General features: G+C 37.8%; 1 protein-coding gene across 1 annotated transcript in view; it reads left to right on the plus strand.

The window, feature by feature from the left end:
- Positions 1-24,243, plus strand: part of MYO16 (myosin XVI) — a gene marked incomplete at its 5' end in the record, with an annotated part of 289,157 nt that overhangs the window by 12,770 nt on the left and 252,144 nt on the right. The window contains 1 exon segment of the mRNA XM_083883531.1: positions 7,721-7,984. Within this exon segment, the coding sequence (XP_083739657.1) occupies positions 7,721-7,984 (264 nt within the window).

A 24,243-nucleotide genomic window follows, 5' to 3' on the forward strand; every position in this document is an offset into this window, starting at 1 on the left:
ATTCAGTCTCTCTTCTATCGCTACAATGGCAAAATCACAAACTGGTTGATTCTTTGATTTAAATATAATAAATTTTTAGAAAATGCCAGTGTAAGTTCACTGAATTACTGATAGATAGGTAATAGAGTCTATTAGAAAGCCTGTAGAGTTGATAAATAGCATCTGATAAGTAACTTTTTCTTGGTATCAAGCTGGAAATTGATTGCAGTTCCTACTTACCAGTCTAGTCACATCGAAAGGCTCTTGAAGAGCAGCATACAGGAGTAGGGTTTTATAAGAGGGTGGCTACTTGAATGTGCTCAGGATTGCTCTTCAGCAAAGACAGAATTGGATGTTAAGCAGAAATTGAGGAAGCTCTGTGTATCATGTAATTTAAGAGCTCTAACTTTCTAATTACATCTAAAAGAAGCTCTGTGGAGAGCAAGAATAGGAGAAGCACATCAGCTTCTTTACTGCAATGTAATTTATTCTCAGAGGACTTGGAATTAATTGAATTCTTTACATTCTTTACAAGGTAAATAGTTTACATTTATACTGCTCCCTCATGATTATCTGCTTTTGGGGTGGGAAGGGGAACCAAGAAAAAAAAAGAAAAAGAATGAAGTCCATTGCTACAGTGAGCAGATCTGTACTGACCTGATGGAAGTATTTCAGCTGTGGAAGTCAGGCTGAGTGGTTGCAAGCACCATGCTTCACTCACAGCTTAATAAATGTAATGGAGAGGCTGTTCAAATGGTAAGTAATTTTTCCTGTGCTGAACAAAGGATTTTCTAATCCAAGTATTTTGATGCTGGCCTTAATGTTTCAATTTGAGATGGATTTAAACTAAGCTAGCCTTTCCTGTGGCTGTTCCTAGGCACATTTCTTTTGGAAACTGTAAGATCAGTAGAAAATGCATAATAACTTGTGATTTCTGAAAAGAGCACCTGTAAAAAATACATTGATCTGTGGTTCAGACACAATTACTTCAGTTATGCTGTTAAATTTATATCACTGATTTCATATGGAATTAATTTCAGCTACATAAATACTAATAGTTATTTCTAATTCAACATCATAAATTTAAATAATATGCATTGTTGGTAGAAGAAAAACCTCCTGTATAATAATGTCATTATGTATACAGAAAAGTTCATTACTGAAAGGGCCACTGCTTTAATTTCTGGTCTGACTTCTGTTAGCAAACACGGAGTGCACATGAATGTAGCTTTTTGAACTACATGAAGCTGCACTGATTTGCACCGTCCATGTATCTGAATCTGAAAGTGCCAAAACACTTGCTGCTCATTACATGCCCTTCCCAGATGTCTTTGTTAGTACTGTGGTTATAGTTAGCTAGCCAGCTTTAAAAGTGTTGTACAATAGTACTGTCTTTATGAAAAAAAGCATCTTTTTTAATTTGTTGAATGAATGCTAATCTATTTAAATGTTTATCAAAGTTGTTGAAATTTTGAAATGTTTTATCTTTCTGCAATTCAGGACAATTTCAGTTATCTAAATTAGAATGTAGATGTTTAATTGCAGTTGTGAAAATGGGCTGATATCTTTAGCAAGAATACGCCAAGATAGGGGCTAAGTGTCAGAGGACCTGAACTAAACACAGTGTGTATTTCAGAGGGTTTTTTACCCTTTTTTCCTTCAATGAGATTAAACTGCTTAAAGAATATTGTTTTGGTAGCAGTGTCAAGCAGATACATGCTCAGAATCTCAGATTATCATTTTTCCAGGTGCTTTAAACCCTCTACATTTTGTTTCAATGCTGTAAAGATCATATTGTTTCAAATACCTGGAACTTTAATTATTCATTGTTGAAAATATCATAAAAATCAGCATGTTTGCATAAATAAAGGTAAGCATGTCGCCTATTTTGGAATTTGTAGTCTTAAGCATTATGCACCATCATTCCATGTCACTTTGAGAGGTTTGCTGCATTAAGCAATGCTCACAGTTTGATGCTGTGCTTGCACACAATTGTGAAAAGTCACGTGCAACATCAACATCAAAATATAGCAAGTCTGAGCAGAGAGGTGAGCCTGTGTGTACATGTATGTAGACATTCAGCTTTACTTTCTGGAAATGCCTCCTGACCTGTGACCCAGATTAGGCAGGTACATAATCACCCTCATGTGATGTGAATTACCATCTGAGGTGCATTTTTTAGGATGACTAGTCTCCCAATTTAAATGCCAGATCAAGTGACTAAAGTTAATTGACATAAAGCCATAAGAAGCAGTATAAGGGAAAGCTGTAACAATATAGTTTCTAAAAAGAGGTATGGCAAAAATGTCCCTGCGTATTGTAAAGTTACTTGAGCTCAATCACCTGCACAAGGTGAACGAACGTTTCTGTAACAATCACATTCTTCCTCTCTGTTTATGTCCCATCACCCTTATTGTGCTCTTCATTTTGTTCAGGAGCTGGTGCTTGTAATGTCACAAAATATTCCTTCTCTCATCTTCACAGTGAGAAACAGTGACAATTCAAAGCAAACCGTTTGTCTTTGCTCTGAAATCTCTTGTTTGTACAGGCAGGATGAAAACTGTAATTTGTCTTGTGATGCAGATGTCACACTCTCTGATTGTGAGTAAATTGCTACAATTTTATGAACGTGTTGTTTTAAAAAAACGATTCTTCTCTTTCTTGTGGTTCACGGTGGTCCCAGTCAATGAAGTAGCTGTTTGCTAGCAAACATCATTGAAACAGTTCCTTCTTTTTTTTGTTTGTTTTCTGTTGGTTACAGTTGCAATGACTTCCTTTGTCCTGTACTAATTAGTAATCAATGTAATATGGTAAAAGTTTCTCTGGTTTTGATATTTCAGTGTTCTATAGAGGTTCCTATATTGTGTTCATATACAGAACATGCAGACCTTAAAACTATATGCATACTGACAATCATGTTTAATCTAGTCATCTTTGTCTGGAGCAGCCTATTAAATAGATAATAACCTGGTAAACCTTGCCAGCTTTTTTGTCATGGGTGACACTGTCAGTGTGTTCTCTGGTGCAGTCTACCATGACCATCACAGTGACCTTATCAAATCCCTGCACATTAGTGTAATTTGTCATGCACTGAGGCAAGAGCCGCATGAAAGAATCTTCAAATCTGATATCTTATGTTATGAGATATAAACTCCTAAACAAATAGATTCAGAAGGCAACCCTTTTCCCTACCTACAAATCTTTACTATACTGCCTCCTGACTAATATACTCAAACCCAGCTCTGTTTGGGATCTTATTTTCTATCTATCTTCTGCTGTTGAACGAGGGTCATACAGTGTTCTTGTGGCAGTTTGTGCCAGTTTTCCCATATATGGGGAAGGAAAGGATGGACAGACCTACAGCATATGTTACCTTTTTAGGAGGCTCTAATAGCTTTTCTTTGTAGTCTGACTGTGGCTGAGTTTTCATTCTCTAAGCAGTAACTGGTTTACTTCTGCTTAATGGAGTTGTGGATTTTAGCAGCTATTTTTTCATGGAGAGTTTCTTTACAGCTGAAGCTGTTGCTGCTGTTGGCAATGCTCACTTAGGACAGAGTAGTTGGCGTGCTCCAAGTGGGAGAGCTGAATCCTGGGGACTGGGTTGACAGAAACTTTGGGCCGTTCAAGATGGCAAGTGCATATTTTCATGCCTGAGGCAGACTAACCCCTACACTTTGGTTCAGGTTTGGAACTGACCTGCTTGAGCTGCAATCCTGCTGAAGAGTGTACAGAGATTTCAGTGGACACTGGAATTCAGAGATGAATGGCAGCCAGCTGTACATGCTAATGATAAATCAGGCAAACCACACAGAGGGCTATGTTTCAGAGGAGTTTGGCCAGCAGATGGAGGGAGCTTAACTATTTGCTGCTACTTGGGGCTACTGAAGATGTACCTGCAAATATGTGGTCTTGGTCCCACCAGTCTAAGATGGACATTGAGGCAATAGAATGAGAGCAGTGGAAGGCTACCAGGGTAACTAACAGAAATGACAAAGCTGAAGTCTTCTCAACAGTGACAGTAGTAAGAAGGGATAGTGGCCACCAAAAAACTGAAGACATTTTTGATAGAAGTCACTGCAGCACTTAAACAGTTTACCCAGACAACTTGTAGAATCCATCAACGAGGGTTTTGAAGACTGGGAGACAAGACAAAGTTATCTGATCCAGTGTTAGTGAATTACCTCATGTTTCAACTAAACCATCCACAGAATTTCCTCCAGAAGCATGTCTATAAATGCCCTGTGTTTGAGTTGAGCTCTCTTGAAGTGTGAAAGGAGCTCTTCCTCATATGCCATCATCAGTTCCCCTGCTCAGTGGGATCAAAGAGCAGAACTCTACCTGGTTCTAAAACTAGGACTCCATGGTGCATTCCTTAGAGATGAGCACCTGAAAGATTGATTCAGGGAGTTTGCCTTGTCTGCATTTATACTGTGTTTCTTAATCCAGGCTTAATCTAATGAAGTTTCTGACCTGCAGCTGTTACACCCACAGTCAGATATGGATCTCATCTGGGATGTATCAGGTTCCAGATGTGCTGAGAAAAGAAATTCCATTTTCAATTCATTAATTATCAGCTGAGACCAGTGCCCAGATGGATCAAGAGTCCTTTTCTCAATTGGTCTGAACTGCTTTGACTCTGGTCACACACTGGGAATTGCTATGTGAGGCCAGTTGTGGCAGTTAAGCACTGTTCTACATAGAGCAGATAGACAAAAACTCCTACAAGCTGAAAGTCATCCCAGTGGAGAGGCAGAGGACACTAAGCCAGGAACATCCTTCCTGAAACTGGAATCTGCATGTGAGAGCATCTTTGCTGTGCTGTGTTTGATCAAGACACTGAGCTGATTTGTTTTGATTTCTTGCCTTGGATGAGGAGAGCAGTGTGATGGCAAAGATGTCCTACAGCTTTCATCAGTCTCATTTGGGATAGGTCAGCAAACACTACCAGTTCCTCCTAAGAACAGAGACTGCCCATGAGTTAAGCTGAGGAAAAGCAAATATACCATTAAAGCCTTTGGTTAGCAAACTGCAGATTTACAGCTATGACTAGGACAGCAACCACAATTCTCAGCCTCAGATGAGTTTGCAGAATATAAGCATAAAGTTCAGTTGCAGCCTGTTGGAGCTGAAGTGCATGACTGCTCCTTCTTCCCTTCATAAAAGAGAAGGAATGAGCAGAGCAGGGATGTGTTCCCAGCTGCGGGCAAACACGGTTTTACACAATGAGCTGGTTTTCCCTCTGTGGCTATGAGCCTTGCTGGCAGCATTACAGCCACTTTTAGAAGTGTTAGAGTATAAGTTCAGGGTGTTACAAGCCAAAAGGCCTGTGTAAGCTAAAGGCTTGGCTGCTGAAATATTTTGTACACAGCAAATCTAATAGAGAAGATATGAAGTTTGCTTATTCCTCTGCAGTCCTATCATGGAAAAAAGAAGACGCAGTTGCAAACTACCTCAGGCTGAGGAGGATGGTTTAAGTGTAGCTCTTCTATGGGATTGAATGCTCTGAACGCTGAGATTGAAGCCAGGAACAAAGTTACATCTTCTGCAGTGTTACAGAGTTACCCTTTCATTTCCTTGTGTCTTCCAACAAGGAAATAAAAGAAATGAAACGTATAATTTTTGCTATGAAATGAAACCTATCATTAAGGTCAAGTGGAAAATTTTGTTCTATACAGGGGTTGTTGGCTTTGACGTGCAAGAAGAAAGGGTTTGTGTTTTGCCTTAATGCAAGCCAATACTTGTTTCTAGTTTTTAGTTTGACAACTCATTTTCTTCTAACTAGAATGGCATTAATGCTAAGAAAGGAACAGAAATTATAGGGAGAGAGCAGCCAATGTTAAAAGTAATCAACTGAACTTGACCTGTAGAATCCTATTCTGTGTCTTCTTCTGTCATAGAGACACTCTGGGCACTTTTTGGATAAATGTGTGCTCCTCAGTTTCGGGAAGTCTGAATGAGACCATAGGTTGTAATTTCTAGTGAATACATACAATATTTAATATAATATAGTATTTGTATTATCTGTAGCTTATTAAATAATATAACAAATAATTTAGCAAATAAATACATAGACTTTATAAAGTGATTGGCATGCAGACCTAAAATATAATTATAGATTTTATTATGGAATTGTGATACATAATAGTTTATAGAATACTATGCTACTAAAGCAAACCAAAATATCTTAAAAAAAGAACACAAAATTATTGAATGAGACACCCAAAATCAGTGAGTAATTTAAAAAGAAAATAATTGTTTTTCATTTTCTTTGTAGAGATTGCAGATAAGAATATTCTGCTGTTCTTTCTTATGAAAATACATAACTATTTGTGTAGCTTTTATGTGCTGTGATGACATGAGCTTTACAAAATCCAGTCAGGAGATTGTTATTATGCCTTCAGAGCAGGGTTTGAATGGTATTCAATAGATTAAACAGGGGTCAAACCACTGGGAGAAAACTAAGGGGTCATCTAGTCAGCACTAGTCAGGTGTGCCCTCAGTGAGACAGGGATCCTTTGATGATGTAACTACACAAAACAGGTAGACAAAAACAGTTTATTAAGTTGCAGAGTAATGCTAATTTTGGTATTTCTTAACTACCCAAAAGGAATTGAGTCTGCATTTCCTTCAAGAGGTTTTACTTCAAACTATGGAGAGGAAACTTCCCTCATCTGGGCTCTTGTCAATCCTTAGAAATTACAAATTTGAAGACCTAATCCCCATATGAAGGAAATTCATATACATAAAGTAGAACATGAGAATCAGAAGTGATGGGGTGGTCTGTAGCCACCACATCAAAAGCCCTTAGTGTGGGATAGTAGGTGCATTGTAGATGGATGTGGATTCACATTCAAGGACTTGGACAGTAAAAATATCTGACAATCCATTAGGCTTATTTTGGAACAGAACAGTCCCTTGAAAAGTGAGTAGCAGCACTCAAGTCTCCTATGGGCTTTGCTCTCAGTGGAAAAGAGAATATACTTGAAAAGAACAGTGTTATTGCAATATCAGCGAAAATACCTTATTTAATGGTAAAAACAAAAAAGTAATCTGATTTAAAGATATGTTAGGAGTAACTGATTCAAAGACACATTTGTGATCGTTTCTGCATTAAGATTTTAGTATCTGATGGCTTCATTAGAAGGATCAATTTTGATGTCTGTGTACAATCAAAAATTTTAAAAAATTAGAAAAAGATTGTGCACATGGTTAGGAGCCTGAAATGACTGATGTTTTTAAGAGATAGTTCCCTGAGTTCCCACTGCATGCTAATGAACTCATTGAAATTACGATATGGTGATTTTTTTTTCTCACTGAATACAGGAATTTGCCAACCAAAGCTAGATGAAAATGAAATTACGTCATTTTCAAACAGGGATCAAATTAACATTAGTCTTCATAGTAGTTTCTTGTTTGTAAGCAAATGCTAGCCACTTGAATTGTATTGAAATATTTAGATATTATGCCCATCTTTGAACTTTCAGGCTTCTTCCTATTCATATTTGTTCACATGAGCTGAGCCAGCTTTTAAAAATGCATCAGTGATTTAATGGAATGAGTTATGTGTTATTTTCAAAAAGTAAATGATAATGACAATAGACTCTCTGTAGTCAGCCTTGGTTGAGTAGGAGGACCTTACGTGATGGACTTGCACATGGTTAGAACAACAAAATAATAGATGGAGGTTTCAAGGCATGTTTGAAAGTAAGATCTAAATGTGCTTGTGTTTAATTTCTTGCAGGCTGTTTCCAGCTATGTAATGTTTTTCGGACCCATGAGATGGAAATTGAGCAGTGCTTGCTGGAGTCCCTCCCCCTGGGCCAGCGGCAGCGGCTGGTCAAGCGCATGCGCTGTGACCAGATAAAGGCGTACTACGAGAGAGAAAAAGCCTTCCAGAAACGGGAAGGCTTTGGGAAGAAGCTCAAACATGGGAAGAATCAACGGGTCCGTTTTAATCATGCTGATATGGTACAGGATGCAATCATACGCCATGATGATAAAGAAGGTACATATTAATGTTTTATGGTGTTCTCCTTGCTACGATGAAGCAGTAAAAGTTTTGGAGGAAAAGCTTTCTTGTTCTGTTCGTCTATCTTTAAGTAAAATACAAAATGCATAAAGTGATTGTCTCAGTTAAATATTCAGGCATGTATTGCATACAACACATTACAACTTCTTACTGAAATAAATGAGGTGTGGAGAGTAAACCTTCAGAAACCTAATGAATTTATTTTGAGATTAATATAAACTAATATATTTCAAAACAAAGACTATGATTCTATAATTATGCCTGGCCCCTTACATACCTACACGAGCCATAGAATTTAACGTAAGTTATTTGAAAATTAGGTTCTCATTTTTAGCCAAAATTTAAAGGAAGGGATGCTGCTGTTGGTGACATTGACATGTCTAGAGCAAGGAGATGGTGTTGACCCATAGTCACACCAGATAGAAGGTAATCTTTCTGCTTGTGAAATAAAGTTTATATCCTTTTGAATAACGTAACCACACTTCAGAGTTCTGTTTTTAGTTTCCTGGCATTGTGTGAATCCCTGGTGCAGCTGACAGTAACCTGAGGAATTTGTAATTTACTCCTTAGAAGTGAATCAAACCTTGCAGTAAGAATCTCCCAACTTTCAGAAGTCCCTAGAAATCCCCATACTATTGTGTGGTAGGGAGAGATATAAGAAAATAACTGATGCAATGTTGTTGGCAACTCCTTGCAAACAGAGTTTATTGCAGTTCTTTACATTAGTGTAAAAATGGGGCACTCTGAGACAGGCACACATCATACAAAGAACTTGACAAGTTTCTCCTAATTTTTATCAGTTTGATTAAGTATGCCTCTTCTACTCACTCCTGAATCTTCATTTTGTTGTGCATTTGCTCTATCATTGCTTATCACTCAGGTATAGCACTATACATTTAGATCGTTATAAGAAATGAATCAAAAAGCTCTTCTTTTCAAGAGAGTGCACAGGGCATCATTTATAACTAAATTATAAATAAAATTCACAACTTTCCATTCCATTCTCCTAGGGTGTGAAGAAATTATAAACAAAAGATCTTCCTCCATGTTCCCATAGCTCCAACTTTCTTTAAAAATCAAGCCGAATACTAGGTATGACTTTTAACATTCTGTAAAAGTCAGATACTTGAGGCTATTTTTGACATTCACACTGAAGGAATGTAGGTTGCTTATTGCAGTGGTGGTAGGTCATCAGCAGTATTTTGTTGCCTATGCTTGGCCTTGAGCTACACCTGAATCAGAATATAAAGTTCAGCAAGTGCTGAGACTGAATAATGTAAGTAGAAAGGGAATACACCTCAGGAGAAGAAAGTAAAATGGAGGAGAACCAGGAATGTTGTCCGGCACCTACCCGAAAGAGATAAAACAGGTCCCCAGAAGCAAGGAGCTCAAATATCCCACAGATAACATAGTCCTGAATTTGTTGCCTGTGGTTCTTTCCCAGGACAATGAAAATACATGATTGTTGTCTTTAGGCAGCTTGGAGACCTGCAAGTACCTGTCTGTTGTGTTTTTAGCCAAATGTTCCCAGAGCCTCTTTGCTTTGGGGTGAAAAATGCTATATTAGGAATTGTTATAATAAAATAAAAAACAAACCCAAACCAGAACAACAACAACAAAAAAGTTTAAACTCACAGACATGAATGCTGCTTTCCTCCTATTGTTGCTGAGTGAAACATCCAACCATGACTCTTCAGTAAATATATCCACATTAGAATTTCTGTTCAAATTAGACATATTGTTTTATAATAAATATCTATTTACTGTGTTTGGTTGTGTTTTATGGAGCATGTAATGTAGATTCCTTTCAGGCAAAACTGTACTGGAAGATGTGGTCTGGAAGTACAGCTAGTGCCCCAAAATAGTGATGAGCTTTCAGTCCATAAGGCTCAGCTAGACAGAGCCTAAAGTAATCCCACTGAAGTAGTAGGGTATAACTGGAGAAGTATACTGGGCTTTGCTACAACTTGCTTCTCTTGTCTATTTAATCATATTTTACAATGTGCTCAGCAATCAACAGCAATGGATAGGTGTAAAAGACACTTAAGAAAGGTGTTTTGCAGTCCTATGAATGAAATGCAAAAATAATGTAGTATAGAAAGTGGAAAGAGGGCACAACAATGGGATAGAAGTAGCCGTCCAAGTGAAGTTCAGGGGTACAGTTTTTCTGAAGTATCGTAAACTATATAGATTGGACAGCACATTTTGAAGTGGCAAGTTGTAGTTCTGGTTTGGTACGTGAGATAAATTGGATATCATTAATATATATATAGAAAGATTAATTTATAATGTGGCTGGTGCAGAGACATTTCACAGTTGAATCTGGTCAGAATTTCACTCTTACAAATTCATTGTCTTTGCTGTTCATGAAAAATATAGTATGCCTTTTCCAAAATTACTATAGCAGCTGCTACTGGGCACAAAATGCATTGCTGTTACTGCATGCTAACAGGAAGGACTATTAGTTTGCTCTAAAATTAATTTTAGAATGGGCTTTGAGAAATTTTTACTAGTGACCTGTTTTGTCTCAAATTTATAAATTAAATATATCCTCATTTGATTTCTCAATAAGTTAAAATTAGTGAAATGATGTATTTTTGTTCATTTTTATTAACTATATATATATTTATTATTTGTAACTGTTTTTTAGTATTTTATCTGACCTGAAGAGATTGAAGGGGAATCCTCCTTCTCTGTCTCCTTGCAGCATCCTGTAGTTTCTCTGTTTTAAAGCAATATGTTTTTACTGCTGTTTATTGGCCACATTCAGCCACACTACTAGCAGTGAGCATTTTGGGAGATTCTGCAACTATTATTCTCAGTGTTGACATGTATGGAAGCAGAAGCTGATGAATAAGTGAGTGCAATGTTTTTTGACACTGATTTTGTACATCTTTACTGCTGGCAAGGGAATACCTCTAGTTAATTTCCCTTTAAATACTCTATATTTTTCTTCTGTGAGATATTAAATTCCTAATAAAAATGGACAGCAGGAAATTTGTCTTGGTGACATCATATAAATGTACTGCAAAATGGGGGATGCAGCCAAGCAGGCTTCTGCATCCCATTCTTCCCACTGCAAACTAGGCATGCTTGCACCTACATGTGGCATTATCATGGGGATTCAGATCTTTTCTGGTACACACACAAGTCATACATTGGTATTTTCTGAGCCTGCACATCAGCCTGAGACTCTACAAGCAATTAGGAAATGAACCGAGCAGTCAGGAAATAAACTGAGTGAGTCTCCGTCTGAGTTTCTGCTTCAAATACCAGGAAGTCAAAAGGATCCTTAGTATTTGAGCCTCTTGAGAATAAGGGGTTTGCATCCTTCCTGAGGCAAAGGTGCAGTTATTGGCACTGGCAGCAGTGAGAAACAGTGGCTGCTTTGAAAGATGTGGTTTTTGGAACGTGAGCTGGTAGATAAGCTTGCTACGATGAAAACAGTAGCTAAAAGTGAACGTGACAGTCCTGTACCTGAAATCTAACATGGGAGAAATTAAAGGACTGGCTTTAGTCTCTATCATCTTTTGGTATATTCTCTAACCCACCTTTTTTCAGTCATCCTGCACAATTACTCAAGATACAGGGTTGTCAGAAAATCTTTGTATGTAGTATCTTGTGTTGTAAAACCTCCAAGCTGTAATGCAGTCATGATGTGTACCATAAAGTCTGCTGGCAGAGGCTGGCAGGTGGTGGTAGGTCAGGGTACAAAGTGCAGAGAGCCATCAAATTCAGTCTGGATACAAAAGAGGTACTCCTGTGAAAATCAGCATTACAAAAGGGAAATGCAGATTCCCTAAACCTATTTAAAGCCCATTTCATCCTTCTGATGAGCAATATGCTGATTCTGTGACACCATTGTGATTCTAAATAGCAGCAATACCAGGGTGAGTGAGTGTTAGCATAATGCTGAGTCTCCAGTAATGATTCTTTGTCCTTTTGTAGTAACTCCCTGTTTTAGTCAGCCCTCCTCAATTCTCCCAGAGCTTCTTCCTGACCCTGCAAAGTTGCCGATGTGATTTTGCCTTTAGAGATAGAACGCTGGTATATGTGGCCGGAGACAGCCTTACTCTCCCTTCTCTCACCAGGATATGTCAGAAAAAGGCGATTTAAAAAGATGATACCAATATCCTGCTTTTCTTGCAGTGTTCACTGCCGGGGCAGGTCTCCTGGGACTGGCTCCTAGCCCCAGTTGATTTCCGAGCAGTTTCATAGTGCATGAAAGAAAACAGAAATCCTGTCTCACTCCCCTTCCTGTGATGCCAGTATCTCTAGTTGTTTGAAAGATGTAATATTATGGTGAGATTGGAAGTATCATGATATTTGAAAGATTGGAATAATCAATAGAATGGAAAGGTTTAGTATCATTAGTTATTTTAATGAGCACTGTATAATGTATAATGTTATGATAAATTTCAGCTATATTAATTTAAAGTGTGTGTAAGTGAGCATAAAAGGGGGTACAGGTGGGGCAGGTGCTGAACTGTAATTTACATCTGAACAACTTTGGGCTACAAAGAGGTCTCATGGGAGGGGAAACAAAATCTATTCAGAAGTAGAATATATCTGTAATTTAAGGTGGCAGATGAGTAGCTTTTGTTAGGAGAGTGTGTCAGACATGTTATAATAATCATTTCTATTCATGGAAAAAAGATAGAAATAATCTGAAACACAAAACTGAGGCTGAAAGTGAGCTGAAATAAACCATTTTTTATGGTTTCCTTGCATTTTTTTCAAATCTACTAACTGGGTTATTTTGCATCTTATTGCATTAGGCTTGGTTATGCTTTACTGACCTTTTTTTTTTAGTAGAAGCAGCTTGGCTGGTTACATACAATACATTCTGTAAAACTGTGGATTGTACTGACTGGCAAACATCTCAGGGCAAACTTACTGATCCTCAGCAATCAGTTTTAACATTGCCAGCAGTCTTTTTGAAAAGCTGGAAGAAGCAGGATGTGGGCAGTAGTGACAGGTTGGTGAGTGCAAGGCTCCATTGTGTGAAACCTGTTGTCAGGCAACAGGGTGTGACATAGACTCTTCTTGGCAAACACCTTCATAATTAAAAATGGAAACATACTCAAGTAGCCTGTCTCCTGTTGGGATTCTGACTTTCAGACTACCTTTTTAGATGTTTGATGATACCTCCTCTTCTCAAACTGATTGCAGGGAGCTTTTCTGATTTTTGCATATTCTGCAATGAATGGTGAGAAAGCAGGCTCTGAGCATGGCACTGCCTGGTAAATTCACCAAACCCTTGGATGAGGATTGCGTTTTTGTGTGCCAGAAGTTCAGAGGCATCTTTGCTACTAGAAGAGACTGAATGATAAAATAATATGTTTACTAGAGACGGAGAATTTTAGTAATATAAGAGTTTTACAGAGACACAAAATAATAAAATACATTATTAAGCTTTATGTTTAGGAAGGAGGTGAAAAGCAGGTGTAACATTAAATTTCTCAAGTTCTTATCATTAAGGCAGAGTTTTCTTAAATTAGTAACTCCATCTTGAGTTTAAAAAAAGGGAGACTCTGGAAAAGAGAAGGATCTCTGTGTGAAAGTGCAGATTAGTCTTCTGTGCCATGATAGATTACCATAATCCACTCTTGTTTGCTTCCACTTTAAACATTTTCCTGCCTTGTTTCTTATGATTAATATTTAATATTGCCTTCTTTCATTCTATTCTCCTCCCAAAGGTACTTTAATTAGCATTTCTTTTGTATACTGTATGTTGCCGCTACAGCCTTCTGAAGAGGCAGGGCTAAAATAATAATGAATGATAGTAAATAATAATAAATGAGAAAAATTAAATGCATGGGATATGTATATTTTATATAAATGTGTGTGTGTGTATATATATATATATATATATACACACACTTTTATTGATGTATTATACCAAAGGCATAAAGGTCAGAAATATAAACACAGTTGGTGAATCAGAATTTAGTTGTGTAATTTGAATAACTTTCCCCAGTTTTTCATGCATTCTTGATTTTACTCTTTCTCTCAGGAAATCTCACTTTTACCAGTTATTCCAGCTCTGAGAAGGATAAAATGAAAAATAGTTGTAGTGTGTTTAGCATGCACAGGTAACTTTCATGACAGAAGAAATCTCCCAGATTAAAAAACAAAAACAAAAAAAACCCAAACAAAAACCCAAACAAAAAATCACAAACAAACAAACAAACAAACAAAACCCAAAATGAAAGCAACAAACAAACAACCAAACAACCGCCCCCCAAAAAAACCCAAAAAAACCCCAAAAAAAACCCAAAAAAAAAAACAACAACAAAAAAAAAAACACCAAAAAAAACCCAAGAAAAAACCTTGGGCCAAAATCTGAATTAATAGGAAATGAGAGAAATAGCAGGAATTATTAAGGTCCTGCATAGTGATGTCATGAAGAGGGAACCCTCCAAAAAAATCAATTTAATCTAATTTCTGTTTTAGGAATTTAAAACTCAGAACAGGCAAGAACATTCAGAACAATATAAAGAGTATTACATACTCTGTATTATCTTTTTTTAGCATGCTCAATCCTTTTTAAAATTTAAATCAAAGATTTGTCAGCTTTTATAGTGTTTCGTTTCATGATCGTTCTAGCATTATTTAATATATTTTCATTTCAGATTACTATTTACTCTCAATCTAAACTTCATTAAAACCTATTTTTTATTTTTCTGGGGAAGCAAATGGAATTTATTATACATGTAATAACAGGGAGACTTCTCCACACAGAGCTATTTTAGATTTTACAGTGTTTCCCTTGAATCAGAGGAGAAGAATGTACATTAGGCAGTAATCTAAAAGGGACTATTTACAAATGTTGATTTGCTTGGAACTATTGTAGAAGAGATCGCACCACACATGTATGATAATTTATCCAATTTAATATTCATTGTCCAATCCTTAAGAGACATGAGCACTAGACACTGAATAGTGAAGCAAGAGTCTAATCACAGCATATGAAATTAATGAAGTACACAAAAATTTTGCAAATTAGGGTTTTGGAAAGAAGGAAAAGTATATACTGTAAATGAAGGAAAAGTATATACTGTAAATGAATACCTTCACAAGACAAATTCATGTATTCTGGACTTGGAATCATGTCTGGAACTTTGGATGACACTAACACAACTGACTGTCCAACATGCAGCTGGTGATTTAATCTGTCCTGTGTATAGGAAAATGAAACATCACTCAACCCTCTCAATCCACCCATTGATGAAGAAGCTTTTCCAAAGGCCCAGAAGGTAGAGATATTTCAAACCAGGGCAAGGCTTCAATCCTATAGATTCAGCATGGTTGTTAACTTTCCATGTGTGCTGAATTCAGCAACACACGGCATCTTTTGTTATGATGCAGGGAAACATAATGCCTTTAGTTATTGGGTAACAGATGTTTAGTAATGAAAGCAGCCCATTTCAAAAGCAATCATAAAATCACAGGGAGAAGAAATTTGAATACATCTGAATTCCTACAGGATTCCATATGTGCTTTTTGTCTATGTGTTTACATTTTTAGTATTTCAGTGAAGCTGAGAACTGAATATTAAATGATTTGTTGTTGATAAAAATAAATATGATTACTTATATACACCACTTATTTAATAGGAAAAAGTAAGGCTTACAGAAAAAGGTATGACATGTCAAAAAGTGAAGAATAGACTTGAGGATGTAGGTTCAATCTATGGTTTTGTTCTCCATATAGACTGTCTAACCACAGGAGTGCTTCTGCTCCATGACTACTTTTCTCTTAACTGTGACATTTTCCTAATTTGTTTCAGCTGCAATTTTTTGTCCTTGCACATGCCCAGAATTACCTTTGTTTGAACAGCTATTCTCTGTCTGTACCAAGTGGGGAAAGGCATCCCTCTATTTTGGATCCATCTGAGTAAGGAGATTCACATCAAGTGTAATTTATCTGTCTTTTGATCAAATGGAGTTATGATGTCCTCTTCTCCACAAAAACTGAGCTTTGAGCTGTGAGCCACCCATTTTTTCTAGCCCACAGGTTTTGCCTGTGGGTTGCTTTAAGAGCTATTTTTGTCTGTGCGTTTCTTTGTCCCACTGACTCTTCTGTCCCCTTCTATCCACACATTTCAAGTATCTCGAGCACTGTCCAGCCTGGCATGGCTTTCCCTGAGAAGCAAATTAGATCTAACTGGTCTTGCTTACATTACAGTAAACCATAGAAAATTGAATGAATAGTAAATTGTTGTACAAAAATCTCAATGCTATCATTAGATCTGCTACTAAATGTGTTTTGAAAACAGGAGTATGTTCTGGCCTATTTGCAGTCCTGTTTCACATGTTTGGCTCTAAATAAATAAAAACTGAGATATGTGTTTGAACTTCGTGATTCCCTTTTGGTGTTTTTGGGTATCTATAAGTTCATTCTGAAGCATTTGTTAAAACTCATGCTTTTTTCTCCCTAATATAGAGTTTCTAGAAAGTCAGCTTTTGGATTTTTTTTTAATCACAAGTTTCTAAAATGTAGGCACTGAGTTGCTTGTTTTCTATGCAGGTAAGTCCATTCTTGAACATCAACCCTACATATCCAAACAAACCACGTTTGATTAACTAGAAGTCATAAATGTTGCTTCAATCAAAAATGTAAAATGTAATATTTATAGTAGAATCTTTGAATAAATACTTATATTCCTAATTTTTTAAAATTTACTTCTGAACACATTTTCAAAATCCTCAAATATTTATTTTGGTGGACTATGATATGAAGCTTTCCTGCGTTGGAAAAGCCAGTATTTATATTATTCATGATTTCTAATCAGACTTATTCAAATGGCTTTTGCAAACTAAAATGTCAAGAAAAATTATTTTAGAAGACCATTACCCCTAAACAAGAATCCAGCTTTTTAAGTGTTATCTGGTCTGAAGAAATAGACATGTATCTGTTCCTTTTTTATTCAATTTTTAACTTATTAAGCTTATTTATATTTCCATGCTCATGAGTTTTTTTCTCAAAAGACCTTCCTTTACATTTAATAATAAAAAGTTTTTCACTTGGGCATGTGTTGTGGTTTAACCCAAGATGTGGCCAGCAGCCAAGCTCCATGCAGCCTCACTCCTCCACCAGCAGGACTGGGGAGAGAATCAGAAGAGTAGCAGAGAACTTGTGGGCTGAGATAAAGACAGTTTAATAGGGAAAGCAAATGCCACATACACAAGCAGTGAAAAACAAGCAATGAATTTACTCCTTCCCATGGTTGTGCAGCCATCTCCAGGAGAGCAGGGGCTCATCACATGTAATGGTGACTTGTGAAGATAAATTCCAATACTCTAAATATACACCCTTCCTCCTTCTTCCCCCTCTTTTATATACTGAGCATGATGCCCTGTGGTCTGGGACATCGCTTTGGTCAGTTGCGGTCACCTGTTCTGGCTGTGTCCCTCCCAACCTCCCAGGCACCAACAACTTCCTCCCCACCATGGTTGTAAGAAAAGCAGAAAAGGCTATGGCTCTGTGTAAGACCTGCTCAGCAATAACAAAACCATCTTTATATTATTGACCCTGTGTTCAGCACAAATCCAAAACATGGCCCCCTACCAGCCACTGTGAAGAAAATTATCTCTACCCCAGCTGAAACCAGCACAGCTTGCTCCAGCATTCAAGTATGAAGTATGAAGAAACACAAGGACTAATCACTCACAAATTTACTGTCATGCCAATAAAGGTTCGTTAAGCCATTAGCAACCTACAAATTGGCACCTGGCATTCTTTCTATTCATTTGAAAGGGGATCCACAGTGGGATGCAAGTCTCTAAATTGGCAGCAATCAGAAGCCCATTCTCTCTGTGAGAGATGGTATCCACTGAGTAGCAGGTACTGCTGACATTCTCTAGTTATTATTATAAGTCACCGATTAAAAAAAAAATAAAATTGCTGTAACGGCAGAAGATCCTAGTCTATTCTTATGAAATAAAAAGAGAACAAAAATAGAATATTTTCTATGCAATTTGATTTTGATTTCATCTCCTGCGTAATTATTGTGCTTCATATTGATTTCCAACACTATTTCAGTACAAAAGGGAAAATTTTCTGTATCTATCTTTCAATATCACTTATTTTAAAATGCTTACATTTCAATCACAAATTACACTATGATAGAAATTATATAGGGAAATAAATCAGAAAAGAAAAATCTATTTTTTTTACAAGCAAACCTTTACAACAATTATACAATTCTTTACAAAAATGAACTTAAATAAGTCTTTAATTTTTTTTTCAATTTTTTAATTCAACTCCAGAAGCATTTTTCTACCAGGGCGTACTCAAGTTGCTACACTTGACTATAAAATAAAATAATATTGAATACTTAAACATAAGACTGGGAAAAGATCTTTTTCTGATATCTTACAATATGCAGACTTTATTTTATGACTGTCAAATTTGTTGCCAATTTCAGAAGAATATTCCTTCAAAATTTCTAAAACGCGGAGTTTGCTTGAAGGTTTTGTGGAGTGGGGTAACTGAGTGGAGTATCTTTTTCTAGAACCATTGAAGGCATAACTAAATTAATATAATTAGAGCCACTAAATGCAGCAAATATATTTTTTTAATTGCTAGGTCCTATCTCTTTAGGCCTTTTTTGTTATTCTGCTCTTTTTTAACCAGAGCATATGCCAAATTGTGCACCAGTGATTGGGCACTCACACTGTGGTTGTGAGTATAGACTGGGGAATGAGAGACTGCAAAGCAGTGCCACAAAAAAGGGCCTGGGGTTCCTGGTCAGTGGCAAGTTGAACATGAGCCAGCAGTGCCCTGGCAGCCAGGAGGGCCAACCCTGTCCTGGGGACATCAGGCACAGCATGGCCAGCAGGGCAAGGGAGGGGATTGTCCCCTCTGCTCTGAGCTGGGACGGCCACACCTCCAGTGCTGGGGGCAGTTTGGGTGCCACAATATACAAAAGATATTGAACTATTAGAGATTGTCCAAAGGAGGGGAACAAAGATGGTGAAGGGCCTTGAGGAGAAGCCGTGTGAGGAGCAGCTGAGGTCACTTGGTCTGTTCAGCCTGGAGAAGAGGAGACTGAGGGGAGACCTCACTGCAGTTACACATTCCTGGTGAGGGGAAGAGGAGGGCCAGGCACTGATCTCTTCTCTGTGGTGATCAATAACAGGACCCCAGGAACTGGCCTGAATTGTATCAGGGGAGGTTTAGGTTGGATTTCAGGAAAAGATTTTTCACCTGGAGGGTGGTTGGACACTGGAATAGCCTCCCCAGGCCAGTGGTTACAACACCAGGCTTTCAGATTTCAGGCATTTGAACAATGTTCTCAGGTACATGGTGTGGCTCTTGGGGTATCCTGTGCAGGCCCAGGAGTTGGACTCGATGATCCTTATGGGTCCTTTCCAACTCAGCATATTCTATGATTCTTTCATTCTGTCTGAATCCTAGTTCCTTTTCCAGTAAAACCACAAATATATCCGAGAATGAAAAAGATTTATGTAGTGCTTAATAATTTTTCTTCTTCAGCACAAATTCAAAACACAAAGGATAATACTCCACAAAATACTGCTTATTTCAGTCATCTTTCTCTTCTCCGAGACATGAGGTAGAGGATTCTTTCTTCTCAGTGCACTGAGGTATCCTCTTAACTCAGTCTGCAAGGGTTTTTAGCTGTTAAGACCTTTGCACTTCAAATTGATAGTGAGCAAACTCTATAGCCATGATAGAAATTAGTAGAAAGCTTATATGGAATAATGTATAGAAAATCTGATTCTTCTCAATTAACATTAATTGCAGCCTTTACAGTAGTAGGTTATTATAGTGGAGGAATTTAAGGTTTCAAGAATACCGCCAATAAATCTAAGAGAATGGCTAATTTAGCTTGTATTTCTGTGTGAATTGCATCCAAGAATTGAGGTGGAAATGTGAGTAGCTAAGGTGAAATTTACAGTATTTCTTAATGCCCTCCTTTGAACAAGGGTTTTAAGTATATACAAAGGTTCAAGGTAGAATTCAGTCAGCCTGGAACCACATACTGCTTTCTTATTATGTTTATTTCTGATGAGTCTCTGCTACAATGCAGTGTAAACGTGACCTTGAAGCAACACAGTCATTTTACTAGACAATGAGATGGTTAGAGGAGGTAATTTCTCACAGCATGCACTTTTAGGATTTTGATTACATTTGGGCTCAAAAGACAAACATGATAGCTGTAGCACTAAATCCTTGAGTTTGGGTCGGGCTCCAGATTTTAGCCATCATGACTACTGCTGACGTAAAATGATAGTTTTTTCCAGACTTCCACATTTACTCATTGACAGTACTGAAAATATGCATTGAAATGTGTTCTTAAAGCTGTATATATCTGTGTGAAATTTGAACTGCTGCTTTGTTTCTTAGTCTACTAAAAGGACATCCTGTAAGAAGATACCAACTATCATACCTTTTAATAATGGTTTTCTGAACTTCACTGGCTTCTCAGCTCCTGTACAGGGTGAATGTTAGACTTCTTTTGCTTTCAAGCCTCTCCCTACAAATCCTATGGGTCACATATTTAGAATTATACAAGTTGAGCAGAAAAGGACAGATGTAAAGTCCAAATATATGTTGTTTTATTTGATGCTTCTGGATTAGTCTTTACCTCTTTTTCTTAATTTAGGCACTTCTAGTGTGGCATTCTCTCTGGCTTCTCCCTGATTTACCAGATTTATGTACCAGCTACCTGTCAGATGTATTGTTTGAACACAAGAGAACATGTGGTACTGAGTATCACTGGGAAAGCTTGAGGCCCTGTAGCTGAAGCTCATTACTGCAGCCCAAACCTACCATGTGGCTCTATATGACATGGACTCATTGGTATGAGTCAGAATGGAGATATCCTCTTCTGTCAGGTAATGTTGGTTGTTCCTTCCCCTTGCCGACATCAAGATTGAATTCACATAGTTAAAAGATCAGTCTGGCTAGAAGGACCTCAGAAGGTACAATGCATGCTGACTTTGTAGAGGAATGAGATAACTCGAGTATTGAACTAAGGCAGCTGCTACTATTGTAGTGCAAGAGCAGATTAAGCAAAGCAGAGAAAATCCTGTGGAGAGCAACTGATAATTCTGCTTCAAAGCCAAATAAAACCATCAGTTTTTATGTCAGACTTTTGTTTCCATAAACTATAAAACAGAGGTGGTTATACTAGGTATTGTGTGAATGTAATTTTGTCCTCTCCATGCTGGCCTGTAACTCCAGTTCACACTGTGGCAATCCATACCTGTAAAAAATGAAGTAAAACATAAATAAAGCAAAATTTTCTTTGTTTTGGTTGCTCTACCTTTGGCATAATAATTTTGCTATTCTAGTGTCTGACTGGTATCAGAGAAGAGGCAGAGGGTCTGTCATCCATCACATCCTATGTTCCCCAGATCCTCAAATACTTCACTGGTAACCCTGTGTAGGTTCACCTTACATAAGATTGGTATGTAGATTTAGCTGTCTGTGAGCTTGGTGATATGGAATGCAGAACTGTTTGTGCTTTAAGTTTGTCTCTTTAGTTGCATATTTCTTTCAGGTGAACTGTTGTAAATCTGTCATTCCAGTCCCCTGTGTCCCTGTATTTGCATTTCATACTGAACTTTGAAATCAAGTGAAGCCTATATTGCTGCAATCTTTAGCTGCCCGTGTCTGACAGCCTTATCTCAAAGCAGATACATGGAGATGTTTTCCTTTGCTTCTTCTGAGGCGGTTTAAGAAAGTGTCAGTCACAGTTTTCAAGTTGGATAGCTCTTTCCTTCCGTGCTGGCTTCATACACATGATCTGTTGTTCTTGGGGTGATAATGTGTTCATTGTTTATTTTTTAAGTTTTTTGTTGTTGACATATTGGTAGTGGTGGTTGTTGCTGTAACTGATGAGGGAAAACGAAGGTGTTAGCCAGAATGCACTGAAGTTGGAAGCCTCCAGAAACAGCTGTGGGATGTGAGTGAGTTGGAAGCAGGATGATTTCCAGGAGGCTGTGCTCATGCAGTTAGAGCAGCCCTGACTGGAAGAGATGTCTCCTGTCTGGACATGTCTGTGGGCAATTTGATCTCCTTGCTGGACCTCTGGGCCATCCATCAGTTTTCAGGGAGACTAATAAAGATCGCAGAATGTATTAAAACATTAGTTAAAACATGACCCGTATTGGTGTTATTAGGATGCTTAGCAGTTGTCTTTTGGTTGCACCTTTGTTGTAGTCACTACTGACAGAAGACTTCTAGTCTGCACAAAGAATACACAGCAGGCAAGTGTGAAAGTTAGTATTTAGGCCCCCTTGTCAGAAATGAACAAGGATGAAAAAAAGTTGTTGTGTTTTATCATGAAATGTGACAAGTTTGCCCTTTGCCAAGTGTAAAAGAATTCCTTGCAGATTGGGAGTTTGGGAGCCAACATTTGAGAGAAGTTCTAGCTGTAACTGTCAGACCCTTCATATCAGGGAAAGAGGTGAAAAATTAGAAAATACTGAAGAAGACTTGGACATCTGTGGATATAACCTGCTTGAAATACCTTTAGGAAAAATATAATTAATTTCAAGAATGCAGCAATTCAGCCAAATCAAATTCTGGAAAACAAGTAACAAGGAATGAAAACCTTTTTCAGCTAGGTGCAGAGGCACAGTTTTTTTCTTTGAAGATTTGTGGCATAAGTCTTTCACATAACCAATATGTGAAAATTTTAATATCTGTTTTATATAGTGCACAGGTTAATAGAAGAATTTGGTAACCAGCATGCTGCAACCAGTGCAGTAAGTGCTGAATAGAATTGTAAGGTAGTACTTGATGAGTTTACCCAATCTGAAGCATTCATGCAGCATGCATGCTTTGTATATTCATGTTTATGTGGGAGACCCATGACAGGACCCCATATGCTGCTTTCCTGCAGTTATCATGACTGAACAGTACAGATAATCTCTCCAGACCTCTTGTACCAGTTTCTCAGTCACAAATTCTTAGCAGAGTAGGAGAGGCTTCACATTGTGTCCCCAGAAGCTCAATTTTCTTGATGTGGTGATTCCATCTCCGAGCTGACAAAGGCATCAAATCCTATTCTGTCACCTCCAATAGGAGGTGTCATTCTGTCCATACATACAAGGAGTCATAAGTCTTTGCAAACCTCATGAATTGTGTTAGGAAAAGAAAAATAAATTGAGAGGTGAGGGTGGGCATTGTGAAGTAGAAAAGAACCATTTAGAAGTATAATATGTTATTCTCGCTTGGTTTTGGCAAACCATAAAAGACTGCAACTGAATGCCGATATTGTTGAAAAATGTGTGACATGAATAGCCCAAAATCCAATTTCACTCTGTCTATCTTAATACTCTATAAAAGTGAAGAGGGAATGATTTAATTTGTGCACAGGGTTTCTCCATTGCTCTTCACATCTCTTGACCACCTCTGAAATGTCTGAAAGAGGATGCTGGTATCAGTAGTCTGAAGTGTGTTGATAGTTTGGGGTTTACCATATAGCAGGATGTGTCTCAACCAAAAAGTGTTTCACAGCACAGCAGTTTTAATGTGCTATAAAATGATGTATAGATAAATAGTATTTTAGTCAGAAAAACTTAACTATGTTGGCATTCATAGTGCCAAGGTAAAACAGCAGAGACTTCACCCTGCTCCCATGAAACCTATGGAACTGTGGGAGGGACTGGAAATCCTTTTGGAGATGATAGCTTGTTTGAACCTAATTAAATACAGGTAAATGCTGTAAGGGCACCATGAGGGCCAGATGCTCCCAGCTGCTGTGTGGGCCACTGGGAGCACGAGTGCCATGCCAGGGCAGCTGGACAGGGTCTGGCAGCTGGGCCTTGTCCCACTGCCCCATCTGGATGTTATGTCAATGCTATATTTTCTAATTCAGAAAATTTCATTAATGAATTTGTGATGCTCTTCCTACCACCGTTTTTTACTGCGTGCTCTTTTTGTATCAGATTTAGCAATTGTGTGGCTGCAGAGTAAGTTCAGCAAACTGATCAAAAAGAAAGTCCATCACCCCCTAGAATTAACAGCTAAATTCTGTGTCACCTCTCTCAACCAATTCACCCTCCTGCTGCACAGCTGCCAAGGCTGATGCAGAGAAAGAAAGGAAACATTCAGGTGTCTTGGAAACACTGACTTGATTCTGATAGTTCCCTAAGGATACTTCTAATACCAAATGACTCTTAAATTTCTAACACAGTTTAAAACTAAGCTGAAATTGAGGCTGCCGTTGGTTGCTCTCCTTTCTCTCTGGCACT

This window comes from Zosterops lateralis, assembly GCF_965231275.1.
Source record: "Zosterops lateralis genome assembly, chromosome: 2".
Taxonomy (NCBI): Eukaryota; Metazoa; Chordata; class Aves; order Passeriformes; family Zosteropidae; genus Zosterops; species Zosterops lateralis.